This window comes from Aquarana catesbeiana, linkage group LG02, assembly GCF_042186555.1.
Source record: "Aquarana catesbeiana isolate 2022-GZ linkage group LG02, ASM4218655v1, whole genome shotgun sequence".
NCBI lineage: Eukaryota > Metazoa > Chordata > Amphibia > Anura > Ranidae > Aquarana > Aquarana catesbeiana.
In genome coordinates this window covers 81,194,490-81,220,316 of record NC_133325.1, presented here as the reverse complement: position 1 = coordinate 81,220,316, position 25,827 = coordinate 81,194,490, and the positions used below count along the sequence as shown (strand labels likewise).

At 41.9% G+C, this 25,827-nt stretch overlaps 1 protein-coding gene across 3 annotated transcripts in view; it reads right to left on the bottom strand.

The window, feature by feature from the left end:
* Positions 1-25,827, bottom strand: part of DYNC2H1 (dynein cytoplasmic 2 heavy chain 1) — a 669,732-nt gene that overhangs the window by 545,961 nt on the left and 97,944 nt on the right. For all 3 annotated transcript variants that reach the window (XM_073613106.1, XM_073613107.1, XM_073613108.1), the window contains exons 21-24: positions 15,426-15,575; positions 13,860-14,065; positions 10,414-10,569; positions 4,134-4,248 (exon numbers count right to left, since the gene is read on the bottom strand). In XM_073613106.1, the coding sequence (XP_073469207.1) occupies positions 4,134-4,248; positions 10,414-10,569; positions 13,860-14,065; positions 15,426-15,575 (627 nt within the window). The remainder of the gene's footprint in view (positions 1-4,133; positions 4,249-10,413; positions 10,570-13,859; positions 14,066-15,425; positions 15,576-25,827) is intronic.

The window sequence follows — 25,827 nt, the reverse complement described above, 5'->3', positions numbered from 1 at the left end:
TCTGGGTGGTATTGAACTCATGACTGTCTGTTCTTACTCCTGCTTCTTTCCCTCTGAGCCACACCTCAGTTCTATTCAGCCTGCTTTCCAGCCATGCCTAGTTTAGCATGAAGTACTGTGGGCAATACTCTGTTTGTACCTGTCACTCCTGGATCAGCTGAGGCAGGTTACCTAATTAGCTGGGTATAAAACCCTGTAGTGGGTTTGGTCAGTTCATTGTCTCCTGTTTAGCCTAAGGTTCCTGTGTTCCAGTATCCCTGCGTTCCAGTGTTCTAGTTACAGCGTTCCAAGACTGACTCCGGCTTCTGACCCTGGCTCTGCTTATCGTTTATTCTGACTTCTGGAATCCCTGACTACGGCTTTGCTTCGACTATCCTTTGGCAAATTCCTGTCAAGCCCCCGTGCACAGATTCACAGCCCAGGTAGCTTCTCTTTGTTACCGTGGGCTGTGTGTATTTGCAAGGGTGAGAGTACATCTCTGCGCCATGGACTCCAACCTAGGTAAGCCCTTACACCCCATCCCTGCGACACAGTAAAAAAAAAAAAACAGTCTCCTTCTTTCAATCCATGAAGGTTTTTTTCCTTGCAAAAAATGCAGCATTTGTCAGATCAATTCCTTTAGGGGACGTAAGTGTGAATCTTTTCTATCGACAGAGACACATAAGATGTATAATATTGAGTAATTTATTACATGCTCTACAGAATATGTGGTTAATATGATCCAGTGTACATGCTCTAAACAGTATATTGCACACACTAAGAGGGCTTTACATGTACGCCTATCTGAGCATGTGGCAAATATCAAACGTGTTTTCAGAAAACACAACTTATCTAGACATTATGCAAAGTATCATGATAAGAACATTAAAGGTACCCTTTTTATCGCACTAGGTAAGGTATCACCCCATTGGAGAGGGACCAATATGGTTAGGTCAATTTTCCTGGGTCGAAACCCGGTGGAAAGATATTTTTTCTTTTATTATAAAAAAAAATTTAACAGATTTCACTAACTTGATATGACGCCCTCAGATGATGTCCTAGATGACGAAACGCGATTGTAAGTGTACTTGCCACGGGGGGGTGAGATATTGAATAAACTTTACCAACGGGATCACGCTATGGAGCTCTGTTTTTTTCCCCTTTCCACAGGAACGAGCCGTTCTTGACAGCAACCCGATCCACCTGTTAGCAATCCATCGCTAGTGGTGTTCCTGAGGGGAAGCCGGCTAACAAGAGTCCATGATTACCACATGCTGTCTAACCCGCTACTGTCTGGTAAGGAGTGAATCCATAGGGGGGGGGGTTCTTCACCTTAACCCAGATTATACATCAGAGTCAGTGTGGGTCTGGTTGCACTAGGACAGCGTGTTGTCCTGCATGATCCATTAACAGGGACATTACATATTGCATATTGAAAAAGAAAGAACTTTGCAACATTGTCACTGAGTTTTTGAATAAGACATTGGTTTGAAAGAAGTCTTTCTGACCAGTATAGTCAAACGGCGCCCGCGGGCTCACCGTGGGAGATTATTGCTGTTGTCTGCATCGCTGCCCTCGCACGATCTAGGTTGTGTGTATTGCCTAACATTTGCTTTTAGCTTGCCCCCAGTGAGCTTTCACGGCAGCAGCTCAATTTTGGTTCCTTAATCGGATATATATCATAATATGTACTTTTCTTGCTATTTTAAATTTTAAATTGTACTTCATTCAGGAACACTCATTATTTGTAGTCGGTTGTCGCAGGGTATCTACAATATTTTTTTACCTTTTGATATTAGGCTGATGAAGACTGAGATTACTTACTCACTTATTTATCTATAAAGATCAATGTTTTTATGTAAATTTTATTGTTACTACTACCTGTGTTCATGCGATGTTCTTTGCTTCCTTCCTGACTTTGCTAAACTGATATTAATGCTATTTGGTCATTTTGTATTTCTACCACTAGAGGGCGGTGTTTTGTGTCCCATACGTGGCTCTCCTGCTTCTCTGTTTTTTGTTTTCCATTGACTAAATGAGCGGCCAGTAGCTGTAATGGCACCGCGGGCTATATAACTGATATGCATGATGACAGAATCATCTGGCCAATCCGCAGACAATGTCTTTTTAGTGACAAACCGCGTAGGGTGGGGCCTACAATGGTGACGTCATCATGCTACACCACCCAGGAGGTTGATGAACAAGCAAAGCATGAAGTGGAGTGAAGCTCGTAGGCACCCCTCGGTCCTAGTACAGAGATATGCTGTTTTGAAGAATCCTTCTTGTAAGTGCAACTGTTTTCTACCATTAAATTTGGATTTTTAAAGTACTGCACTATGGGAGCATTTCTTTTTATGCTTCATCTCTGAGTTCCATCTGCAAATTGGAGATCTCGGCCATTACCAGAGGTTTTTAGGGAGACCTATTTCCCTGTGTTTGGTGAGACCATTTTATAGTGGTCACGAGAAGCTGGTAAGCAGGATTACTTACTCTCACCTGGGTGTGGAGCAGGATTTATCTTATGTGAAGGATCATCACCTTTCCCCTTACCTGTGGTTTTTCCATCTATATGAAGCACAGATTTTGGTTTCTGCTTTCTCCTACATACATGGACTGTGTATTTGGGACTCTTCATTAGTTTTCCTATTTGACCTACACAATTTTAACTGCATTAGCGCTGCACTTTATTTTGTATTTTATATCTATTGAGTTTGTATCTGACTTGAAGGTGCTAACAGCTGTACCTTATATTCTATATTTCTAGCACAGCGTTAGCCTTTGGGCTAGAATCTTTTGTGAAGGTGAAAGATGTCCAATGTCCCTCAATGGACAAGAAAGAAAAATGTTTAAAAATCCTTTCAATTGAAGAAAGACTATTACCGTATTTATCGGCGTATAACACGCGCCGGCAGGACTGTAATCGGCGCCGAGAAAAGCCGAGGACTCTCGGGTATGTGTATCTCAGCTCCGCCGAGTCCCTGCAGTCTCGGCGACATATTTGAATTTACACAGGGCTGTGTATGTCGGCAGTGATCGCTCCGCTCACACAAAATTGGCGGGGATCGGCCTATAACACGCACCCACGATTTTCCCCTGATTTTCAGGGGAAAAAAGTGCGTGTTATATGCCGATAAATACGGTATTTATGATGCCTTTTTTTCTAGAGCTAAATTACACCTGGTGCACTGACATACATTCCCAGGTCTAAAAATTTTCAAGAATTACGTCAACTTAATTTTGAAGATATTTATAAATGTAAAATAAACATTCAAGAATGGATTTATACATGATCTTCATATATACTGTAGTTTACAAGAAACCACTTTATGATACTTGGGCATTTAATGACATGATACATGGACTGTAACAAGGTACAAACACTAGTGCATATTTGTGCATGATTATTTTACTGAACTGATGACATTGTTCCAACTGGAACTCAAAACATAATAAAATGAAAGACACTGCACCCTGGCTGCAATTTGCCCAAAAGGCTCTAGCTGCATGAAGATTTTGTCTACCTATTGTCTTGAACAAAAAAATACTGGTAGGTATCTGCCTAAACTTACCCTACTGCATACAGTACAGGATGCGTGTCTGTATACCTATGATATGATTATCAGACTGTTAATGCCTTCAGAGCTCAGAATGCTGAAAGAGGTCAGGTGTTCTAAAGAAAGCTAATAGATATACAGTATATACATTTTTAGTTAAAGGCAGCAAAAAAATGTAAAGTGAAAACTCTGTGATGGAACGGGATATTGGTAACATTAATGTTGGCTGACTAGTGGCAAACAATGATTCTTCCAAAGTTTTCCACATGAGCACACATTTATTGTATTTAGGGATTTCATTAAAAAATATACCCTAAATGTACCACATTTTTCTGCTGTCAGTAAAAAAGTAAAATATCCTCACTATATCTTTAATTTGTCTCTAGGTTGATGTTCGGTAACTTTAAGAAAACATCTGAACCCATTTCAACCACTAAACTACCCTAATAATGGCTCTAGTTCCCTTAATCCAAAAGTAATTACACACTTACAATACAATTAGATTCCAATACAAACTGAGCTCAGAAAAGAGCCATCTGCCGTTCTCTACAGATCTCGGCAGGCTGGAAAAAAAAGACTTCAAAATCCCACATGATATACCTTGTATTTGTCAATTTCTGCCTGTAACTTCACAGACATGGTAGTGTGCTCCTCCATTTTCCTCAGTCTGTCATGCCAAGACAGCAAAAACTCCTCAAAGCTGTAATATTTGCTCCTGGGAATGAAACAGATGGTTGAAATGGTTTGTCTTCCATTAGAACAAAGAACAACTGTGCACCAATTAAAAAGCAGAACTCAACTCAAATTAAGAAATTGCTGACATCAATAAATATATCTCAATTGCCGTTTTCAGTATCGGTTGAGCCGTTTTGGGCTCGGTGGGTAATTAGAGTTGTCTGATCCACAACAGAAAAATACTTGGTCTATGTAAACTGATCATGGAGTATAATGCACTTCCAGCCACCATGATTGCTCAAGTTGTGCTAGGAAAATTGCTATGGCTTTTTCGGGTTTCCCTGCTGAAAATCAATGAACCGAAATCTGTAAAATGACTGCTTACAAGAAAAAGAGTTACATTAAAAGGCCCACTCTAGGGAACAATGCTGGCAACTGTATAATGTTAAAACCTGTACTGATAGTATTCTGTATATGAATTCCTTTTTTTCTCCATTTTATAGACTTGTATTTATATTTTTCTCCCCTATTTACACCCAAGCCAAGCTGTCTAAAATCCTACTGCTATAACATAAAAAATGTTAAACTGAGGTAGGCTTTTGTTTGTTACTTAAATACTATTTAGATCTACATTTCTATCTAAAACCACCCTGTCCACTGCTGCTATTTCACCACAAAACTGAACAGCATGGTCACCTTTTTCAGGGAGAAGGTATTGATTCTACCGGCAGGATCAACAGATAATAAAATTATGTTACAGGGGAGACCCAGAAAAACAAAAACTGCTGTGTTAAAGATGAAGTTTATTCTGCTTACATTTTGATTTCCCTCGTTCCTCCCTGCGCCCCTCATCTATATCCCCCTATACTAATTACATTTTTGAGGCTGGGTTCACACTTAATTTGGATGCGGCTAATAGCAGGGGTCCAGTGTGTCCCTGTTCTGCCTTAAACCTTCAGGTAATACTGCTGCCTACAGGAGGATTGGACACTTACTGGCAAACAAAAAATAGGAAGGTTAGCCCAGGGTATAACCGCCAGTGAGAATAGAGCTGTAGAAGAGGCTTCTAACTGCTCATCCGTTGGGTCTTTAAAAGCAGGTGTATCCTCTGCAGGTGGATCCTCTACTGGTATGGTAATCACCTTTTCAAGGTGAGGCATGACCTGATCTAACATGGGAATGAACCATTTCTGAACAAAATACACACAAAACAGATACAAAGCCAATAAGCATTTAAGAGGAGCAAACAACTTGTCAGGATGTTTTCAATCTTCATAGAGAAACAGCTCAAAAAGTGGGTGCAAGGGGAACATCTTTGTAGCCTTAGGAGTCTTAAATGACTCAATGACTCAGGACTTGAAGCAGTACTGGTGTACTGGTAGAAGCAACAGATTGATCCTGGGAGGTGACCTCTCTGAGTCTCTGTGGGATGAACAGGTCAATGTTTCATGTGGCTCTGTGAACAGGAGCAGCAGAAGATACTTCCTCGGCACTGCACAGCAGGTAAGAAAGCGCAGTTGACACTGTTTTTTTTTTTTTTTTTTTTTTTGGGGGGGGGGGATCTACCATACACTGTGAAGCATGTCTTTATGGTATGTGTGAATTTGGTTTATGCAACAAATGAAGAAGGTTTTGTATTGGATAGGGAAAGTAAATTAAGTTTTTTAATATAGTAATTGGTTCTTGTTTAGACTGTTATACAAAAGCCTTTAGTTATAATTTAGCCAATTATATGGACAAACTGGCAGAAAACAGGGAATAATGGTGCCTAGCAAACAATAAAAATGAAGGAGTTCCGGATGCTTGGCTTGACTTGCCTACTAAGCAAGTCTTCAAATACAAAAGTAAATCGCAGAGGCAGTGCCAGGGCCTCTGGACCTGGAAAGCACTCCACAGCTAATAAAAACGTGGTCTGGAAAAAGGCTCACAAGGAACCCAGTTCCCAAAAGTCACTTTCAGGCTAGTCACACAACATCTAGTCAGCAGGTCCATATGCAAAGTCCAGGCAGAGAATGACAGCACCAGATAGCTGCCAATCCAAGGGGAAGCCTTGGAAGCACTGTTGAGAAGTGTCTTGCTTGAAGAAAAAAAGTACTAGTAAATAAGTTAGTCTTTACAACAGCAGAGCTGAAGAAATTATGTTCATCCTCTTAGGACACTAGCAAAAAACATGCTAGTAGAAGTAGGATTTATACCCTGTGCTTACCTACAATTATTTTTTTTGGTTGCCAGTGTCCAATCCTTTTCTAGGCAGAAGTATAACCTGAAAGTTTAAAGTGGATGTAAACTCTCCATATACCCAGTGAAGTGAACAGCCTCAGATGATGCACAGGGACGAAACCAATCTCCGTATATACGTTTTACATATATATCTTCTGTCTTCACCTTGATATAAGGTTTATAGTTTAGCAGTCTGCTAATCTATTTATAGCAACCTCCTCGCCTCAGAGAGCTTGTCAAAAGTTCTCAGGCTGATAAAAGATGAACCTAGCAGGACAAAGCTACAAGACACAAGGCTTTGAAGAGCGATAACAAAACACTGCAGATATATGTGCTCAGCTCAAATTTCATGAATCGGGTTTACATCCACTTTAAGGCTTATTGTGTCCCTCAGCGGATTAGAAAGACAATTTCTTTTAACTCAAATCTCATTAGGGTCCTTGTAATATGTTCCTAATAAATACTACCATCTAGGACCTTCTAGGCATCTTCCAAGAAGATCCAAAAAACTATATGAATAAAACAGCGCTGCGTAACGTGAATAAACAGCTGCCAACACACCTCTAGACCCAGGTAGTTAAAAATATAAGTGTAAAAAGTGTGGCGCTATAAACTCAAAAAAGGATTCATAGTGACATATCTCAGGTCAAAAGTAATAAATAGATAAACCATTCGGTTACATGTGATATGAAGAACCAAATATCACCTATATAATATACAAAAGGTGTGAACCAATGTATGAGGAAATTTTCCAGTATCAATACAAATTACACTATACCATATATTAAAAGGCATACATATAAACATATAAATTAATCAAAACATGTGTATAACAAGGCATGTGAAGAGTGATAACAAAATAAATAAATACTGCACTTGTGCGACCCGCTGGTCTCATAGCCTGTTTTGACTTGGCCGGCATATGCCGTTCCAAGTCATTTGCATCTGGTAAGCCCCCTATGACCCTAGGTGGTGGCTTCTTCACTCCTTCTTCTTGTTTACACTGTTAGTGGACTTTAACTTGCTGGCTCCCGGTGGCGCCAATTCATCGTTTTGGACTTTATTATTTATTTATTTTGTTATCACTCTTCACATGCCTTGTTATACACATGTTTTGATTAATTTATATGTTTATATGTATGCCTTTTAATATATGGTATAGTGTAATTTTTATTGATACTGGAACATTTCCTCATACATTGGTTCACACTTTTTGTATATTATATAGGTGATATTTGGTTCTTCATATCACATGTAACCGAATGGTTTATCTATTTATTACTTTTGACCTGAGATATGTCACATATGTCACTATGAATCCTTTTTTGAGTTTATAGCGCCACATTTTTTACACTTATATCTTCCAAGAAGACCAGTGGCTCAGATTCAGGCCCCTCCAGCGCTGTAATCTGATAGACAAAATAATCAACTGCTACAATGAGCAGTCTTATATTTTTAGGGGCGCATGGCCCAGAGTAACTTTTACAGTGGATATAAAAAGTCCACACACCCCTGTTAAAATGTCAGGTTTCTGTGATGTAAAAAAATGAGACAAAGTTAAATCATTTCAGAACTTTTTCCACCTTTAATGTGTCCTATAAACTGTACAACTCAGTTGAACAACAAACTGAAATCTTTTAGGTTGAGGGAAGGAAAAATAAAAAACTAAAATAATATGGTTGCATATGCGTGCACACCCTTAAACTAATACTTTGTTGAAGCACCTTTTGATTTTATTACAGCACTCACTCTTTTTGGGTATGATGGGTATGAGTATCAGCATGGCACATTTTGACCTGGCAATATTTGCCCACTCTTCTTTGCAAAAACAGTCCAAGTCTGTCAGATTGCGAGTGTATCTCCTGTGCACAGCCATCTTCAGATCACCCCACAGATTTTCAATTGGATTCAGATCTGGGCTCTGGCTGGGCCATTCCAAAACTTCTGGTGAAGCCATTCCTTTATTGATTTGGATGTATGCATTGGGTCGTTGTCATGCTGAAAGATGAAATTCCTCTTCATGTTCAACTTTCTAGCAGAAGCCTAAAGGTTTTGTGTCAATATTGACTGGTATTTGGAACTGTTCATAATTCACTCTACCTCGACTAAGGCCCCTATTGCATCTGAAGAAAAACAGCCCCAAAAGCATGATGCTGCCACCACCATCCTTCACTGTGGGTATGATGTTCTTTTGGTGATGTGCAGTGTTGTTTTTGCATAAAACATATCTTTTGAAATTATGGCCAAAAAGTTCAACTTTGGTTTCATCAGACCATAACACATTTTCCCACATGCTTTTGGGAGACTTCAGATGTGTTTTTGCAAAATTTAGCTGGGCTTGGATGTTTTTCTTTAAAAAAAAGGCTTCCATCTTGCCACTCTACCCCATAGCCCGGACATATGAAGAATACGGGATATTGTTGTCATATGTACCACACAGCCAGTACTTGCCAGATATTCTTGCAGCTCCTTTAATGTTGCTGTAGGCCTCTTGGCAGCCTCCCTGACCAGTTTTCTTCTTGTCTTTTCATCAATTTTGGAGGGACGTCCAGTTCTTGGTAATGTCACTGTTGTGCCATATTTTCTTCAATTGATGATGACTGTCTGCATTGTGTTCCATGGTATATCTATTGCCTCGGAAATTCTTTTGTACCCTTCTCCTGACTGATACCTTTTAACAATGAGATCCTCTCTGATGCTTCGGAAGCTCTCTGCGGACCATGGCTTTTGCTGTAGGATGTGACTAAGAGAATGTCAGGAGAGACCTACCAAAAAAGCTGAACTTAATTTGGGGTTAATCAGAGGCACTTTCAATGATGACAGGTGTGTACTGACTCCTATTTAACATGAGTTTGAATGTGATTGCTTAATTCTTAATTCTACATCCCCAGTTACACGGGGGTGTGCACACGAAGGCTGCTTTCACACTGGAGCGGGCGGGTGTTGACATTAAAGTGCTGCTACTTTTAGCAGCGCTTTACCGTCCTCTTAGGGGCACTTTTCGGCCACTAGCAGGGCGCTTTTAACCCCCGCTAGCAGCAGATGAAGGGGTTAAATGCCCCCGTGTAGCGCCTCTGCCAAATCGCTTTTCAGGCGCTTCAGCAGCAGTGTCCATTCATTTCAATGGGCAGAAGCGGTGTATACACCGCTCCTTCACCGCTCCAAAGATGCTGATTGCAGGACTTTTTTTAATGTCCTGCCAGTGCATCGCCTCAGTGTGAAAGCCCTCAGTGTGAAAGACTGCAGGGGAGGTGTTTTTCAGGCTCTTTACAGGCGCTATTTTTAGCCCAAAAGCGCCTGAAAAACGCCCCAGTGTGAAAGGGGTCTTATGGAACCACATTATTTTACTTTTTTATCCCCCCCCCCAAAAAAGATTTTATAGTTTTTCAATTGTGTTGTACAGTTTATAGGTCACATTAAAAAGGTGGAGAAAGTTCTGAAATGATTTCTGTGTCTCATTTTTAAAAATCACAAAAACCTGATGGTTTAACAGGGGTGTACAGACTTTTTATATCCACTTCATAGATCGGGCTTCTAATTGCTTTCTTCAAATGCTGCACCATATCATGATATTAAATTGGATATTTAACAAAGAGGTAAGCTACCTCATCTGGATTTATACCAGTTTCTGAAAACATAATCATGTTGGCAGCAGTATACTCCTTTGGTAATTGAATACATTCTGAAAAAATGTATTATACAAGCTGCTTACACTAGCCTGGTTTTAAAGCCCTAGATCTGATGGTAGAGGTAAGCTACCTCATCTGGATTTATACCAGTTTCTGAAAACATAATCATGTTGGCAGCAGTATACTCCTTTGGTAATTGAATACATTCTGAAAAAATGTATTATACAAGCTGCTTACACTAGCCTGGTTTTAAAGCCCTAGATCTGATGGGTTCAGTTTGAGTTTTTACAAAATGCTATGGAAAAGAAATTGTGCCATTTAGGTGGTGATTGGGTTGCTTTAAGCAGCTAGTGTACCTGAAAGAGATCCAGTCTTCCCTTGCCTTCTCATTAAATACTTGATAGAACTCTTCATACAGAGACCAGGTTTTCATGCAGCCATCAATATCAAGCCGTATCTCCTCTGCTATGGAGAAGTCTGGAGCCTCCAGTTCAAAGTGCAGACAGTCATCACTGGAGGTGTAAAGTGATAGGATTAAAAATATGAGAAGATTGTTTGCCACACAGCAATACAAAACAGTAGTAATGCCATATCTTTTGAAACACATTTCTTAAAATCTCATTCAGCCTAGGTTCATACTGACTGGATGCGCTGCGATGCAATGTGATGTGATTTTCATGTGGCTTGGAGTGCAAATTTGTGATGCGATTTGCATGTGACAGCTGCAATTGTAATGCGATTTTAATAGTCTATGGAGCTTAAAATTGCATCGCATTAAACACACATAGGACCTGTTTTTTAACCGCATCATATTCACACTGTATAGATGTGAATGGCCTTCATAAAAACAAGGTTATTTCACTTGACATGCAAATCTATGCATTCTGGAGTGCATCTGAATCTAATCAGATTCCCATCAGTGTGAAGCAGGGCTCATAAATGATCCCCTCAGCTGCTACAAAGTAGCACCAAACCGATATAAAACATGCAACAGGACTACTTCTATGAGAAAAAACTGCTCTAAAATGATAAATATAATGCAAATATGTGTATATACTGGTCATCCAACTGTTAAAGTTGGATGACCAATACTGCAAGTACAGTGTTCATAAAAGGCACAAACCCCCAAAATCCTTGCTAAATGGAAGGCAGTTGGGTTTTCCATAGATAGGTGATTTAATCTGTCAGTATCTTGCTTGACACATGCCACGCTGAGTTTCTTGAAGATACAAATCAGATGGACCTGTGTATTTATGACTGGAGCTTACTGACACCTATGCGGTCTGGTGCAGTGCATTCAAGGTTCTGTTCACACTAATGCGACTCCCAAGTTGCACAATTTCGAGTATGACTGATGCAACTTTACACTCTCTGGCACACAAGTCACATCAAAGTAGTGCAGGAACTTTTTCAAAGTCGCTCCGACTTTAAGTCGCATAGTCTTGAATGGGTTCCATTGCAATCACTGGGCTGTGACTTGTCATGTGACTTTATGTGTCCAAAGTGTGAGCCTAATACATTTGCAATATGTCACACAATAACGTGCATTGCATTAAGACAGTCCATTTATTTGAAGCACATGCTACTGCAGCTACATGGTGTGAATGGGTCCCTAAGCAGATTTCTACTTTTCAAGTGGATAGCCCAACCCAATACCATTTTTCTGGGCTACTACTGAGGCAGCATCAAAGGACATGCTTAGTGTTTAATAATAAAAAGTGCAAGTCTAACGTTTGTCTTTAGATTTGGATAGAGTAGGGAAGGGTTAGAACCCCAGTCAATTTTTACTGCTATCAAGAGCTTGGTTGGAGATACTTCCCCTCACTTTGGGCTAGTTCACACTAGCTCTGTTGGTTTGAACTAGGCAGCTCAGCTCAACGCAGTCTCAGTGAAAAAACAAGGACATTTTCTTTATATCAGTTCACACCAACACGCTTCATTGATGTGCACTGAAATAAAACAAGACGTGTTCTGTAACGCAACATGCTGATGTGCATAGAATTACATATGAGTTCAAAAAGAAAAAAAAAGTTAAACTGCAATGTGTTACAACAAGGACTGCAGTGCATGGCAGTGCATATTATGTGCACAATAATGCACACGGTGTGTGTTCTAAAAGAGCTCTTACTGTTACTGAGACAATGGTTTCACTAGACAGAAAGTAAGGGAATATCCAGGATTTTTCTTTATTTTATTTTTTTTGTGTAGGTGAGAAAGAAGACTAGAACACTCCCTTAATTTGTACTGCGTTCTTCTTGCTACACGTTTCAAATATTCCTGCTAAAATATACAAAAAAAAATCCATTGTGTGACACCTATTAAATGCCAAGTCCTGTATCCCACTTCACTCGAAAAAACTACCACGGACCATTGAGTGTTGGCTTCGCAAAGTAAAGGACATAAATAGGATGGAGGACTTGATTGTTACAGCACAGCATAAACGTGAGAAATATTTTAAAATCTGGGGGCTTTGGAACCTGTTTGTACTCTCTGAAGAGGTAAGGCCCTTTTCGGATCATAAATACTATAACAAGTCAAATTGACTGACTGCCTTTGTTATGCTGCATCATTGCCATCTCAAACTCCCCCCCCCCCCTCCCCCCCTCCTTTTTTATTGTTATTATTTTTTTTTTTTTATTTGCTGGACATTTTTTATGTTACATGATTGAAGTTTTCAATGTTTTCACATTATTAATGTAATGACTTGGTTCTGCCCTTTCTGGGCTCAATAAAATATTATATTTGGAAAAAAAAATGTGTACTGCGGTCTGTGTTGCCATTGGATTTTTTGCCTTGATTCCTGTCTGGTGAAACTATTTCAGCGCATAACTTAAAAACACATGACACTCTCCTGCTCTCCCATAATGAAGTGTTTTGAACTTGAGCAGCCAATTGGCAGGCCTGATAACTATTATATTAAGGATATGGAAACAATATGCAAGAACCAGCTTTTGTAGGTGTTGCCAACAGAGCCCCCGATAGCAGTAAAAACTCTTTCCCAATATATGCACAACTGAAACATTTTGGCTTGACATACACTTTAATAATATTATTATTATTTAAAGGTACCCAAAATGGTTGGTCTCGTGCTTGGTCAACAAAAGTAACTTTTAAGTTAAAGCAAGCGTGTCAAGAGCTAAAACACTAAATCTACCCATCCGACGTCACCTCACCTTTACTACTGATGTTCACTGTCCCATTTTCTGCTGCTACCATCCCATTCCCCATTGCTACCAGTACACATGTGAAAAAAAGAAAGACCTGACACTCCCCTGCTCTCCCATACTGAAGTGCTCTGGAACTCAGCCAATCAATGAACCAAACAGTTGCTACATCAGGAGCATGGGCAAGATGCAAGTAACAACTTGACTAGGCATTGTCGAAAATCTTATAAGGGTGGCAGGGGGAAGTTAGGGAGGAATGCAGTACGCCAAAAGGAAAGCTTCAGATTTGATTAAGTGAGGGTATCTAGCCTGGATAAGGAGTTGTTTAGTGTAAGGTCCACTTTATTATCCAGAGCTCAGATAGCCAGGATGTTGCATGACACAGTTGTGATCTTATAAGGAAGTAGGAGGTTTTCCTACCTGAATCCCTAAAAGAATAGAAGAATGTATCTGCTTTGTGCTGCAAATTAATATATAGGAATAGCATCCAGGAATCCAGTTTAGATAATGAAGACAGGATAAACTTCAACATCTAAACTCTGTCATGAAACTATTTTGACCAATATTTAAGTGAACTTTTTGTTATGGTTTTGCTAAATGTTCTTAAATAGACATTCCATAAAATAGGCTGGGCTTACATCAGTTTCTTCTTTATGGCTTCAAGCTCATCAAACTCCATTTTCTTTTCTTTTATAGACTGAGCACTTTTTTGTAAAATGTCTTCATTTCCACTTTCAATGATATCATCACCAGGTTTAAACTGATCCCAACGGGCTTTGAATTTTTCTAATTCTTGGGTGTAAATCGTTACTCTTGTCTTCACATTTTCTTTCATTATTTCAATCTATATGTAGAAGCACATTTAGGAAGTTAAGAAACAGAGCTATGACTGGACTTGTTCCCAACATGAATAATCAAAAATGAGCAAATATTCTGTTGTACGCCTTTCAAAAAATATCTTCTCTGTGATACATGCACATTTACTCATGTTGTGTCTCTTTTTAAATGTGGATTGTGGATAGGAATGGGAGGGAGGAAATGAAATTGGGAGGAAGAAGTGGAATATCGGAAAATGAAGAGGAATGTGAGGCAGGAGGGAAAATGTGGAGGAATGAGGGGGGGGGGGGAAACGAGGAGGAATGAAAGGGAGGACAGTAAATGAGGAATGAAAAACAGTAAGCGAGATGAGAAGGAAACAGATAAAGTGAGACTAAGTGGAATGGGAAGGAGGAGAGAGAATGTAAAGGAATGGGAGGGGGGAGGTAAGATGTGGACTAACAGGAGGGAAAAAACAAGATGGGGAGGAAGGAAATGAGATGGGGGGATGGGAAGAAGGAAGAGAGATTGAGAGAAATGAAAAGGAGGAAGGAAGTTGGGGGGGGGGTTGGAAAGGAGGAAGGGAAATTGTGAGGAATGGGAGGGAGGAAAGGAGATCAGGAGGAATGGGGGGGGGGGGGGTGGAGATGGGAAGTAATGAATGGGAGGTAGGAGAAAAAATATGGAGGAATGGGAAGAAAGGAGATAGTGAGATGGGGGGAAAGAATGGTAGGGAAGAAGTGAGATGAGTAGGAAAGGGAGGGAGGAAGTGATATTTGGAGGAATGGGAGGGAGGAAGTAAGATTAGGAGTAAATGAGAAGCAGGAAGTGAGATGGTGAGGAATGGGAAGAAGAAAGGTAAATGAGCAGGAATTGGAGGGAGGTAGTAGGATGGGGGGGGGTAAGGGAGAGAGGTAAAGAGGTGGGCAGGAATGAGGGGGAGGAAGTGATATTAGGAGGAATATGAACAAGAAGTGAGATGGCAAGGGATGGAAGGGAGGAAAGGAAATGAGGAGGAATGAGAGGAAGGAAGCAATACTGGGAGGTGTAGGGATGTAGGGAATAAGAAGTAGGATGTGTGATTTGGAGAAACGGGTAGGGGGAAGTGAAATGGGAAGGAATGAAAAGGAGGAAGTGAGATGGGAAGAAGTGGAAAGGAGGAAGAAATATTGGGATAATGGGAGGAAGGAAGTGAGACTGAGAGGAGTCGGGAAGGAGGAAGTGAGATGGGGAGGAATGGGAGAGAGGAGGGGAAATGAGAAGGAATGATAGCGAGGAGGTAAGTTAGGGGGAATAGGAGGGAGGCAGTGAGATGGGGGAATAGAAGGGAGGAAGTGAGATAAGGAGGAATAGTAGGGAGGAAGGGTGATGAGGAAGAGTGATCTTACCTGCTCTTTCACCATTAGCTGATGGCTCTCTATCATTAATTCAAATTTATCCCACTTTGCCCTGAGATTACTAATGGTATCCAAGCCACTTCCTGCCACTGAGCGAAGTAACCGGTTTTTGTCTTCAGCGTCTTTAAATAAAGGAAGTATCTGCAAAAAAAAAAAACATATTTTAACATTCAGACTTCATCTTCTTGAAGAGGACAGTTGGGCTATCCTTGCTGGTGTCTGCTGTTACAAACTTATTTTACTTTATGAAATATTCAAGAAAAGGGAGATATTCTTTTTGGCTTTATACCTGTCTAGACTAGAGTAAAACTCAACCTGAATATCATGCCATCTATAGCAACAAAGAACAAAAGCAAAACCCAATCCACTACCATACACGCAAAGTAAAGTAACAGTATTTAAAGATGAATTTCAGACAAGGTATAGTTTTACATATTTACCCTAACTGGCAGATGACCAAGCAGGCTGGAAACAGTGGACACCCCTACTCCAGTAATCTCCACTTGCTTTGTCAGAGCAATGGTGGATTCATTAAAAATATTACCCAAGATTTCTGGATTTAATAATACTGACTGGTCTAAGTTTTGGATAGGCCGAGATATTAAAAGGTTAATTCCAGGTCTGAAGTCATGCAAGTGTCACACAGAGACATTCTGGGTTTTTCTCAGTTTGCTGGGGGTCTGTCAACAAGCCTGCTAACAGAACTGGTGATAGAAACAATGGTTTATGATTTACTCACACAATAAACAAATAAATAATAAACAAACTGAATGTGAAGACGTTATGTACGCTCGGGTAGGACACAAATGATGACAAGGCTTGTTATACAATAATCAACCATTGTCTTAGCTCTGAGAAACACAAACACAGAAGAAACCCCCCTCACAGAAAGAACTGTTTTTTTTCCCTTGTAACAATTTCACCAGCTCAAAGCCTTCATATAATATAAATCATTTCTCGAACTCTATACTGCAAATCATCAGGACCCTGTGTGAGATATATTATATATATATATATATATATATATATATATATATATATATATATACACACATACACACACACACACACACACACACACACACACACACAGTATAGGGCTTTTTTCAGCTGGAACTCAGTTCCACCACCTCTGGCTCAGGCCCTCTGCCCCTTGCTCGCCACTATCACTTATAAACACTGAAGTCCAGCTTCTGTGTTTACAATTAACAGCTTGTCTCCCAATGGCTCCCACAGATCTGATCTCCTGAGCGGCTAACACTGAGTGCAGGATGGAGGCAAGGGAGATGCAGGTTCCCGGGGTGCAGTGCAGATCCCGACATCCCTACTGGATGATCTCCCTGCAAGTGAGGAGGCGGAGCCACAGGGCCTTTATCCCCACGAAGCGAGCAGCCACAGCTATCCCCCCAGTCAGGCTCTCTGGATAGACCCCTATTCACTGATTCCCCAGTGTCCTCCACGGACAGACAAATGGCAGAGATCGCTGAAATAGCCCTAAGCCAAAGCAGTGCGGCTTCCTTACAACCACCTGCACCCACAGAGGGATACTCAGGAGACACAGTACTCCTTGCTAGATTCTCGGCACTCCTGCAACAGGAACTATCCAAAGCATGCACTATAATCACCACAGGAATGAGAGATGATTTTCAAAACATAGGAGAGAGATTGGACACGATCGAATCTAAGATGGACGGGACAGTAAAACGTGTGAACCAAAACTCCAAAATGATAACATCCTTACAGGACCAATTGGATCAAGCAAACGCAAAAATCGAGGACTTAGAAAATAGATCAAGGAGGTATAACTTCCGCGTGCGAGGCCTCCCAGAATTGGAAACGGATCTAGAAGAATCGATTCACACCTTAATGAAACAATTGATACCAGACATCGCCCCTCATCAGTTGGAACTCGACAGAGTACATCGGGCCCTGGCGGCCCCTCGATCGGATGGTTTACCACGCGATGTGATAGTAAAGCCTCACTTCTACCGTATTAAAGAAAAAATTATGCAAGAGGCAAGAAATCAAGGAGACATAAATATCTCAGGATACCTGATCCAGATCTTCGCAGATATAGCCCAGACAACGATCCAGAAAAGGAGAGCATTGAAGCCGCTACTTAACCAACTCATCGCTCGCCATATTAAATACAGGTGGTCGTTCCCATTTAGACTGTCGTTTTTCTACAAAGGCAAATCTCATTCCTTTGCTACCTTCCAGTCAGGGGAAGCTATACTCCAGGATTTGGGACTTATCTCCTCGGAACCGCAAGAGAACAGTGCCCGGATGGACGAAGGTTGACCTGTTTCTCCCCTGTGGTCCCAGCAAAAAAGATCAAGAGCCAGAAATTCCCCATCAGGCACCTGAAGCCAGCCTAAGACAATCATCTCACAATTAGGTCCAAGAGACCGTGATCCACATTGGTGGCTGGCAACCACACTTAAAAATCCAGACATCTGCGTCTGGTAGTTCCTGAGTTTCCTGTTCTACACTAATTTAACAGTAGACATTACTAGAGGTTATAAACTAGGTTTAAAATGTTTCCCAGAAGGGAAGATGGCTGCTATTTAAATTTACACTATTGAATTTTTTCTTATTTTTCCTTATGTTTGATCCCAGAATAGAGAGAGGAGGAGAGAAGGGAGAGTTTTTCTCCTTTTTCTTTGTTTGTTATTGTCTTTTTGCTTTTTTTTTCTCTCTCTCTCGCAATTTAATGGTGGGTGGACCCGTTCGTCCCCCCATGACGATAAAATAAATTTGAGCTGGAAGTGAACCACATGCCACTTAAGGTGAACTTGTCTCAACTGGATAGGGGAGACAACTTCACGACTATTATACAGGGGAAGTACAACCCCTGCAGTCACACTGCGATGCAGTGTGCAGGTGCCTTTTTGGCGCCCCTTCTACTTTATTTGATTTTTTTCTTTTTTCCTTTTTATTTCTTGGAACTCTCTTTTTTCTATGGGTTCCATTTGTTAAAACAATTAAACATAATGCATCATTGTAAATGTTTTGATAATTTTAACTCTGTCTCTTTTTCCTCCCTTTATCCCACCTACTCCCTGGATGCACTCCTACCCCACGCAAAGATCCACGAATATAACTCTGCAGACTTCCGACCAGATATCTCGCGACATCAAAAACGTGAGTACAGCCTTCCACATAAACACCATGTAGGGTAGGAATAAAACTATTTACACTATAATGACACATAACACACAGGGCTTGAATTCCCCCATAAAACGGACCAAGGCCTTCCAACAATACCACAAGATGGGGGCAGACATTCTGTTTATACAGGAGACACACTTTTCACGAACCTCAGCCCCAAAATACCTTAGTGCAAGATTTCCGACAGTTTTTTTGTCTAACGGACCAGACAAAAAAAGGGGAGTAGCCGTTTGTTTAGCCAAACGGGTCCCCTTTACACCTACCAACGTGATAAGAGACAGGGAGGGTCGATACATAATGGTTGCTGGTAAGATTGATGAGAGTGTGGTCACATTTCTCTCCTATTACGCCCCCAATGTCGGGCAGATAAACTTTTTTCAAAATATGCTGGAAGTTGTAGCACCCCACTTAGTGGGACATGTGATACTAGGTGGAGACAGCAATACCTCCCTGGACCAGATTCTTGATAAATCAGACCCCCGAAAATCGATCCTGAAACATACTCCTAAACAAAGCAATAAGTTAGAACGCTTACTACATAGCCATGATCTTATCGATCTCTGGAGGGACACTCACCCCACAGTACGGGATTACACATTCTACTCACATGTACACAAAACGTACTCCCGCATTGACCATCTCCTCACGCTGTCTTCCCTGTTACCTTATATCTTGACAACGAAAATAACTCCCATTGCGTGGTCGGATCACTCAGCAGTCCAAGTTACTTTGTCAGACCTTTGGTCTAAGCCACGTCATTCGACCTGGCGATTGAACGAGTCGCTACTGAGTGATCCTGTAATACTCACAGAAGTGGAAAAAGCCATACAACAATATTTTCAAGACAATAAGTCGTCAATCTCCTCCCCAGAGATGATATGGGCAGCCCACAAGGCCACCATTCGTGGCAGACTAATACAGCTAGCTACTAAGGTCAAAAGGGAACGCACACAAGATATCGAACAACAAGAAGAAGAGTTGTACAGACTAATGCGAGAACAAAAATCTGACCCACACACAGATTTGAGGAACAAGATAGACATAGCCAGAACAGCATTAAACCTTAGTCTCACTACAAAAGCAGAAAAATATGTAAGATGGACCAAACATCGCTATTACACAATGGGAGATAAACCCAATAGGCTATTAGCAAGAAAACTCAACCCTAGACCATACAATCCCGCGCTCCCCAAATTAAGACTACAGACTGGACAAGTGACACAAAACCCTCAGCTTATATTACAGGAATTTTATAAGTTTTATTCAGAGCTTTATGACTCCCCTAAAAATAACTTTTGTGAGGATAAGGTGGAAGGATTCCTAAAAGATATCCAACTCCCCACACTATCTATAGACCACACAGAGGTGATGGAGGCAGAGTTCACAGCGAATGAAGTGGCGGAAGCTATAAAATCCCTGAACCCGTCGAAATCACCGGGCCCTGACGGATTTTCGGGCCACTATTACCGTAAATTTGCGGAAACTCTGGTTCCACACCTTTGCTCTTTCTACAACTCACTAAGAAAGGGATCCCCGTTGCCACCTCACGAAAACAAGGCCTTTATACATGTTATCCCTAAGCCTAATAAAGATCACGGAGACTGCACGAACTACCGCCCCATTTCGTTGATTAACGTTGACCTTAAAATACTGACAAAAATATTGACAACCCGCATGAACTCGTTTATATCGCAATACATACACCCAGATCAGACAGGATTCGTTCCACATAGACAGGCCCCGGACCAAACCAGACGCATTATCGATATAATTTCTGCCTTGAACTCGGGCTGGGATGGGGGGGGGAGGAGAGGGGCATTATTGGTTTCATTAGACATACACAAAGCGTTCGATTCGCTATCTTGGGACTGCCTTTTTTGTATCCTAAGGAAATACGGGTTTGGACCACAATTCCTGACCATTCTTAAAGCAATCTATTGCGACCCCACGGCTAATCTTGTAATAAAAGGCCATCAATCCCAAAACATAAAAATACTCAGAGGGACTAGACAGGGCTGTCCTTTGTCCCCCTTACTATTTATCTTGGCCCTAGAACCACTGGCCATCAAAATTCGTGAACACGAGAATATACTGGGAGTGCGCTGTGGCGAGCGCGAACACAAATGCGCATTGTTCGCGGATGATATACTATTACTTTTATCATCCCCGGTCACCTCCCTGCCTAATTTGCAGGTAGTACTGAGACACTTCACAGAATTTACGGGACTCAAAGTAAACCACACTAAATCACAGGCACTTGGGGTCTCCTTGCAGACACATATAATTCAAGCCCTGCAACAATCATTCCCATTTAAATGGCAGAGAGAGACATTACCGTATTTAGGTATATACCTGACTCTTACTCTGACAACATTGTACAGACACAATTACCCCCCCCTTTTTAAGAAAATTTTAGAAGATCTTAAAAAATGGTCTAATAATCCCCCGTCGTGGCTTGGAAGGCTGTACTCGATAAAAATGAATGTTTTGCCAAAGGTACTATATTTATTTAGAACTCTTCCGATAGCAATAATAAAAAAAGACATACAGAAATTCCAGAATAGGCTATTGGACTATGTCTGGGGACATAAGAGACCTAGGGTGAACAGGCGAACATTATATAACCCAAAATTGAACGGGGGCCTGGGAATGCCTGATTTACTTAAATACTTTCAGGCGGCACAAATGTCTCAATTAATCAGATTTCACACACAACAATCTAAACCGCTCTGGATGTCGATAGAATCCTCTCCATATCCAGACAAGGAGATTAGTCACTTTATGTGGATGAAGGCGAAAGACAGGCCGATAATCCTGTGCCCAAGTTTGTCGTTCTCATTAGAGTTATGGGATCGACTGGCAGTTACCTACAAGTTTAAATCCCAGCACACCCCCCTAGCTCCGATATTTGGAAACGCTAGGTTCACCCCGGGTCTCCACCCCAAAAATTTCTCGTGGTGGACTAACAAGGGCTTGATGCGTATAGCAGACTTTTGCGACCATAGAGGTGCCTTGTCGAGAGTTTCCTTACGAGAAAAATATGACTTACCAAATTCTGAACTTTTCCGTTATACACAGATATCACACTTTTTGGCAACATTGAATCGCACCTCAGATCTCACTACCTTTTCCTCAATGGAAAATCTCTGCAGGACTTTCGACAAGCACACGGGTCACATATCAATGATATACAACATCTTGGCCTCGACCTCCCAAAAATTATCTTACATGCAAAAATGGGAACAGGATATGGACACAGTCCTATCATCTGAAGAATGGAGCAAAATAATACAAAACGCATCTAAATCGATTATTAATAACTCCTTGATAGAGGCGAACTATAAAGTTTTGATGAGATGGTATATGGTCCCGGAAAGGATAGCGACCTTCGTCCCAGGGGCGTCCCCCCGGTGTTTTAGGGGATGTAACACTGATGGCACTATGTTCCACACCTGGTGGACATGCCCCAAAGTGAGGAGATTTTGGATACGAACATATAACCTTATTTATTCCCTCACGCAAGTGAATTTAATTAAATCGCCTGTGCACGCACTGTTAGGACGCCCAGTGGAGGGGGCATCAAAATCAATGTGCAGACTTATAGCATTTATATTTATGGCGGCCAGAATCTCGATAGCGAAATCTTGGAAGTCCTGCTCAGTTCCCTTTTACTTATTAAAAGCAAAACTCTCGTGGATAATGGTAAATGAACGCCTTTCGGCAATTTTGAAGGATAAGTTAACTAGATTCAATAAAATATGGGAACCCTGGATCGGATATCTTACAACCTCATAGGATACCTGGTAGGCGAAATATTACACACTTAGTAGGAGTGCATCCACCCCATACACCACTCTATACCTCCCCTCTCTACTCACTTCTCTTCTTCTTTTCCTTTCTCTTTTATTAACAGTTCTTGGACTACGGCATTTTCTGTTCTTTTCTCCTGCCTCTCTTTCATCTCATTCTGCTAGAAAAATGGGCATCGCGGGCCCCTGACGCCTCGAGGAGGTGGGGGGCATGCGCGAGAGCCCAATTATTGGATTAAAGAGTTGGTCTAGGTATTGACCTGACCAGACGGAAATTATAACAAGTAAGCTAGACAGCACATGTGAACCAACCGCTCTGAGGTTGAACTATGGAGCATTAACCATGTATCAACACTCTTCTTACTCGTACAGTTAAAAGTACTTCCTTCTTCTCCTAGGTTATGTTTGGAGGCTTATTGGACAATAAGCAGAGGTGGAATGGGGGGAGGGGAAAATAAAAACAAAACGGATATGTGCAAGGATTTACGGGGAAGACTCCACCACCAAGTCACAGTGAGTTCCCAAGGGGGTGACTGGTGATAGGAGACAACATTTATCATCCCACATGATAGCCCTTCTGGGCCATGCATAGGTGTTGCAATTGTAAGGTTAACGTATGATTTTTCTGGCTGTAAGTAGCTTTATCACAGTTTATGTTGCCTGTCAATGTATGATATACGATGTCCACCCCCCTTCCCTTTTTTTCCCTCTTTGTAACCAGAAAAACTAAATAAAAATTATTGTTTAAAAAAAAAAAAAGTGGTCTGTAAGGATTTACAACCACTTTAATCCATACAGGACACAGACCCATCTGGTCGCTGTTCATCCATCCAGTCAGCTGTCCATCCAGAAACACACACAACATCACGCCTCATCATCTGACACCTTAGGGACACCAAGACATGGCTCCAACCTAGCAAGACGCCATTTTGGAAAGGCAGCCATTTAACCACTTGCCGACCGCCTCACGCATATATACGTGAGCAGAGCGGCACGGGCAGGCAAAATCACGTACCTGGTACGTGATTGCCTTCCCGCGGGCGGGGGGTCCGATCGGACCCCCCCCCCCGGTGCCATCGGCGGTCGGCGTTTGGCTGGGAGAGTTGAGAGACGAGGGGGAGACCATCCGATCGTGGCCCCCCCCTCGCGATCGCTCCCAGCCAATGAGAAACATCCCCTGCCTCTGTATAGTACACAGAGGCAGAGGATGTGATGTCATCTCTCCTCGGCTGGCCAGTTTCCGTTCCAGCACCGAGGAGAGAAGACATGTAAGTGCACCAACACACACACAACACAGTAGAACATGCCAGGCACACTAAACACCCCCGATCCCCCCCCGATCGCCCCCCGATCCCCCCCCAATCACCCCCCCCCCTGTCACAAACTGACAGCAAGCAGGTTTTTTTGTTTTGTTTTGTTTTTTTCCTGATTACTGCATGGTGTCAGTTTGTGACAGTTAGCAGTGGTAGGACAGTTAGTATTAGCCCCCTGTAGGTCTAGGGTACCCCCCTAACCCCCCCTAATAAAGTTTTAACCCCTTGATCACCCCCTGTCACCAGTGTCGCTAAGCGATCATTTTTCTGATCGCTGTATTAGTGTCGCTGGTGACGCTAGTTAGGAACGTAAATATTTAGGTTCGCTGTCAGCGTTTTATAGCGACAGGGACCCCCATATACTACCTAATAAATGTTTTAACCCCTTGATTGCCCCCTAGTTAACCCTTTCACCACTGATCACCGTATAACTGTTACGGGTGACGCTGGTTAGTTTGTTTATTTTTTTTAGTGTCAGGGCACCCGCCGTTTATTACTGAATAAAGGTTTAGCCCCCTGATCGCCCGGCGGTGATATGCGTCGCCCCAGGCAGCGTCAGATTAGCGCCAGTACCGCGAACACCTACGCACGCACCGTACACGCACCGTACACCTCCCTTAGTGGTATAGTATCTGAACACATCAATATCTGATCCGATCAGATCTATACTGGCGTCCCCAGCAGTTTAGGGTTCCCAAAAACGCAGTGTTAGCGGGATCAGCCCAGATACCTGCTAGCACCTGCGTTTTGCCCCTCCGCCCAGCCCACCCAAGTGCAGTATCGATCGATCACTGTCACTTACAAAACACTAAACGCATAACTGCAGCGTTCGCAGAGTCAGGCCTGATCCCTGCGATCGCTAACAGTTTTTTTGGTAGCATTTTGGTGAACTGGCAAGCACCAGCCCCAAGCAGCGTCAGATTAGCGCCAGTACCACTAACACCCACGCACACACCGTACACCTCCCTTAGTGGTATAGTATCTGATCGGATCAATATCTGATCCGATCAGATCTATACTAGCATCCCCAGCAGTTTAGGGTTCCCAAAAACGCAGTGTTAGTGGGATCAGCCCAGATACCTGCTAGCACCTGCGTTTTGCCCCTCCGCCCGGCCCAGCCCAGCCCACCCAAGTGCAGTATCGATCGATCACTGTCACTTTTTTTTGTAGCGTTTTGGTGAACTGGCAAGCGCCAGCGGCCTAGTACACCCCAGTCGTAGTCATACCAGCACTGCAGTAACACTTGGTGACGTGGCGAGTCCCATAAGTGCAGTTCAAGCTGGTGAGGTGGCAAGCACAAGTAGTGTCCCGCTGCCACCAAAAAGACAAACACAGGCCCGTCGTGCTCATAATGCCCTTCCTGCTGCATTCGCCAATCCTAATTGGGAACCCACCACTTCTGCAGCGCCCGTATTTCCCCCATTCACATCCCCAACCAAATGCAGTCGGCTGCATGAGAGGCATTTATATGTCCTCCCGAGTACCCCTACCCAATGAACCCCCCCAAAAAAGATGTGTCTGCAGCAAGCGCGTATATAGACGTGACACCCGCTATTATTGTCCCTCCTGTCCTGATAATCCTGGTCTTTGCATTGGTGAATGTTTTGAACGCTACCATTCACTAGTTGAGTATTAGCGTAGGGTACAGCATTGCACAGACTAGGACACACTTTCACAGGGTCTCCCAAGATGCCATCGCATTTTGAGAGACCCGAACCTGGAACCGGTTACAGTTATAAAAGTTACAGTTACAAAAAAAAAGTGTAAAAAAAAAAAAAAAAACACAAACAAAAATAAAAAAAAATAGTTGTCGTTTTATTGTTCTCTCTCTCTCTATTCTCTCTCTGGTGTTCTGCTCTTTTTTACTGTATTCTATTCTGCAATGTTTTATTGTTATTATGTTTTATCATGTTTGCTTTTCAGGTATGCAATTTTTTATACTTTACCGTTTACTGTGCTTTATTGTTAACCATTTTTTTGTCTTCAGGTACGCCATTCACGACTTTGAGTGGTTATACCAGAATGATGCCTGCAGGTTTAGGTATCATCTTGGTATCATTCTTTTCAGCCAGCGGTCGGCTTTCATGTAAAAGCAATCCT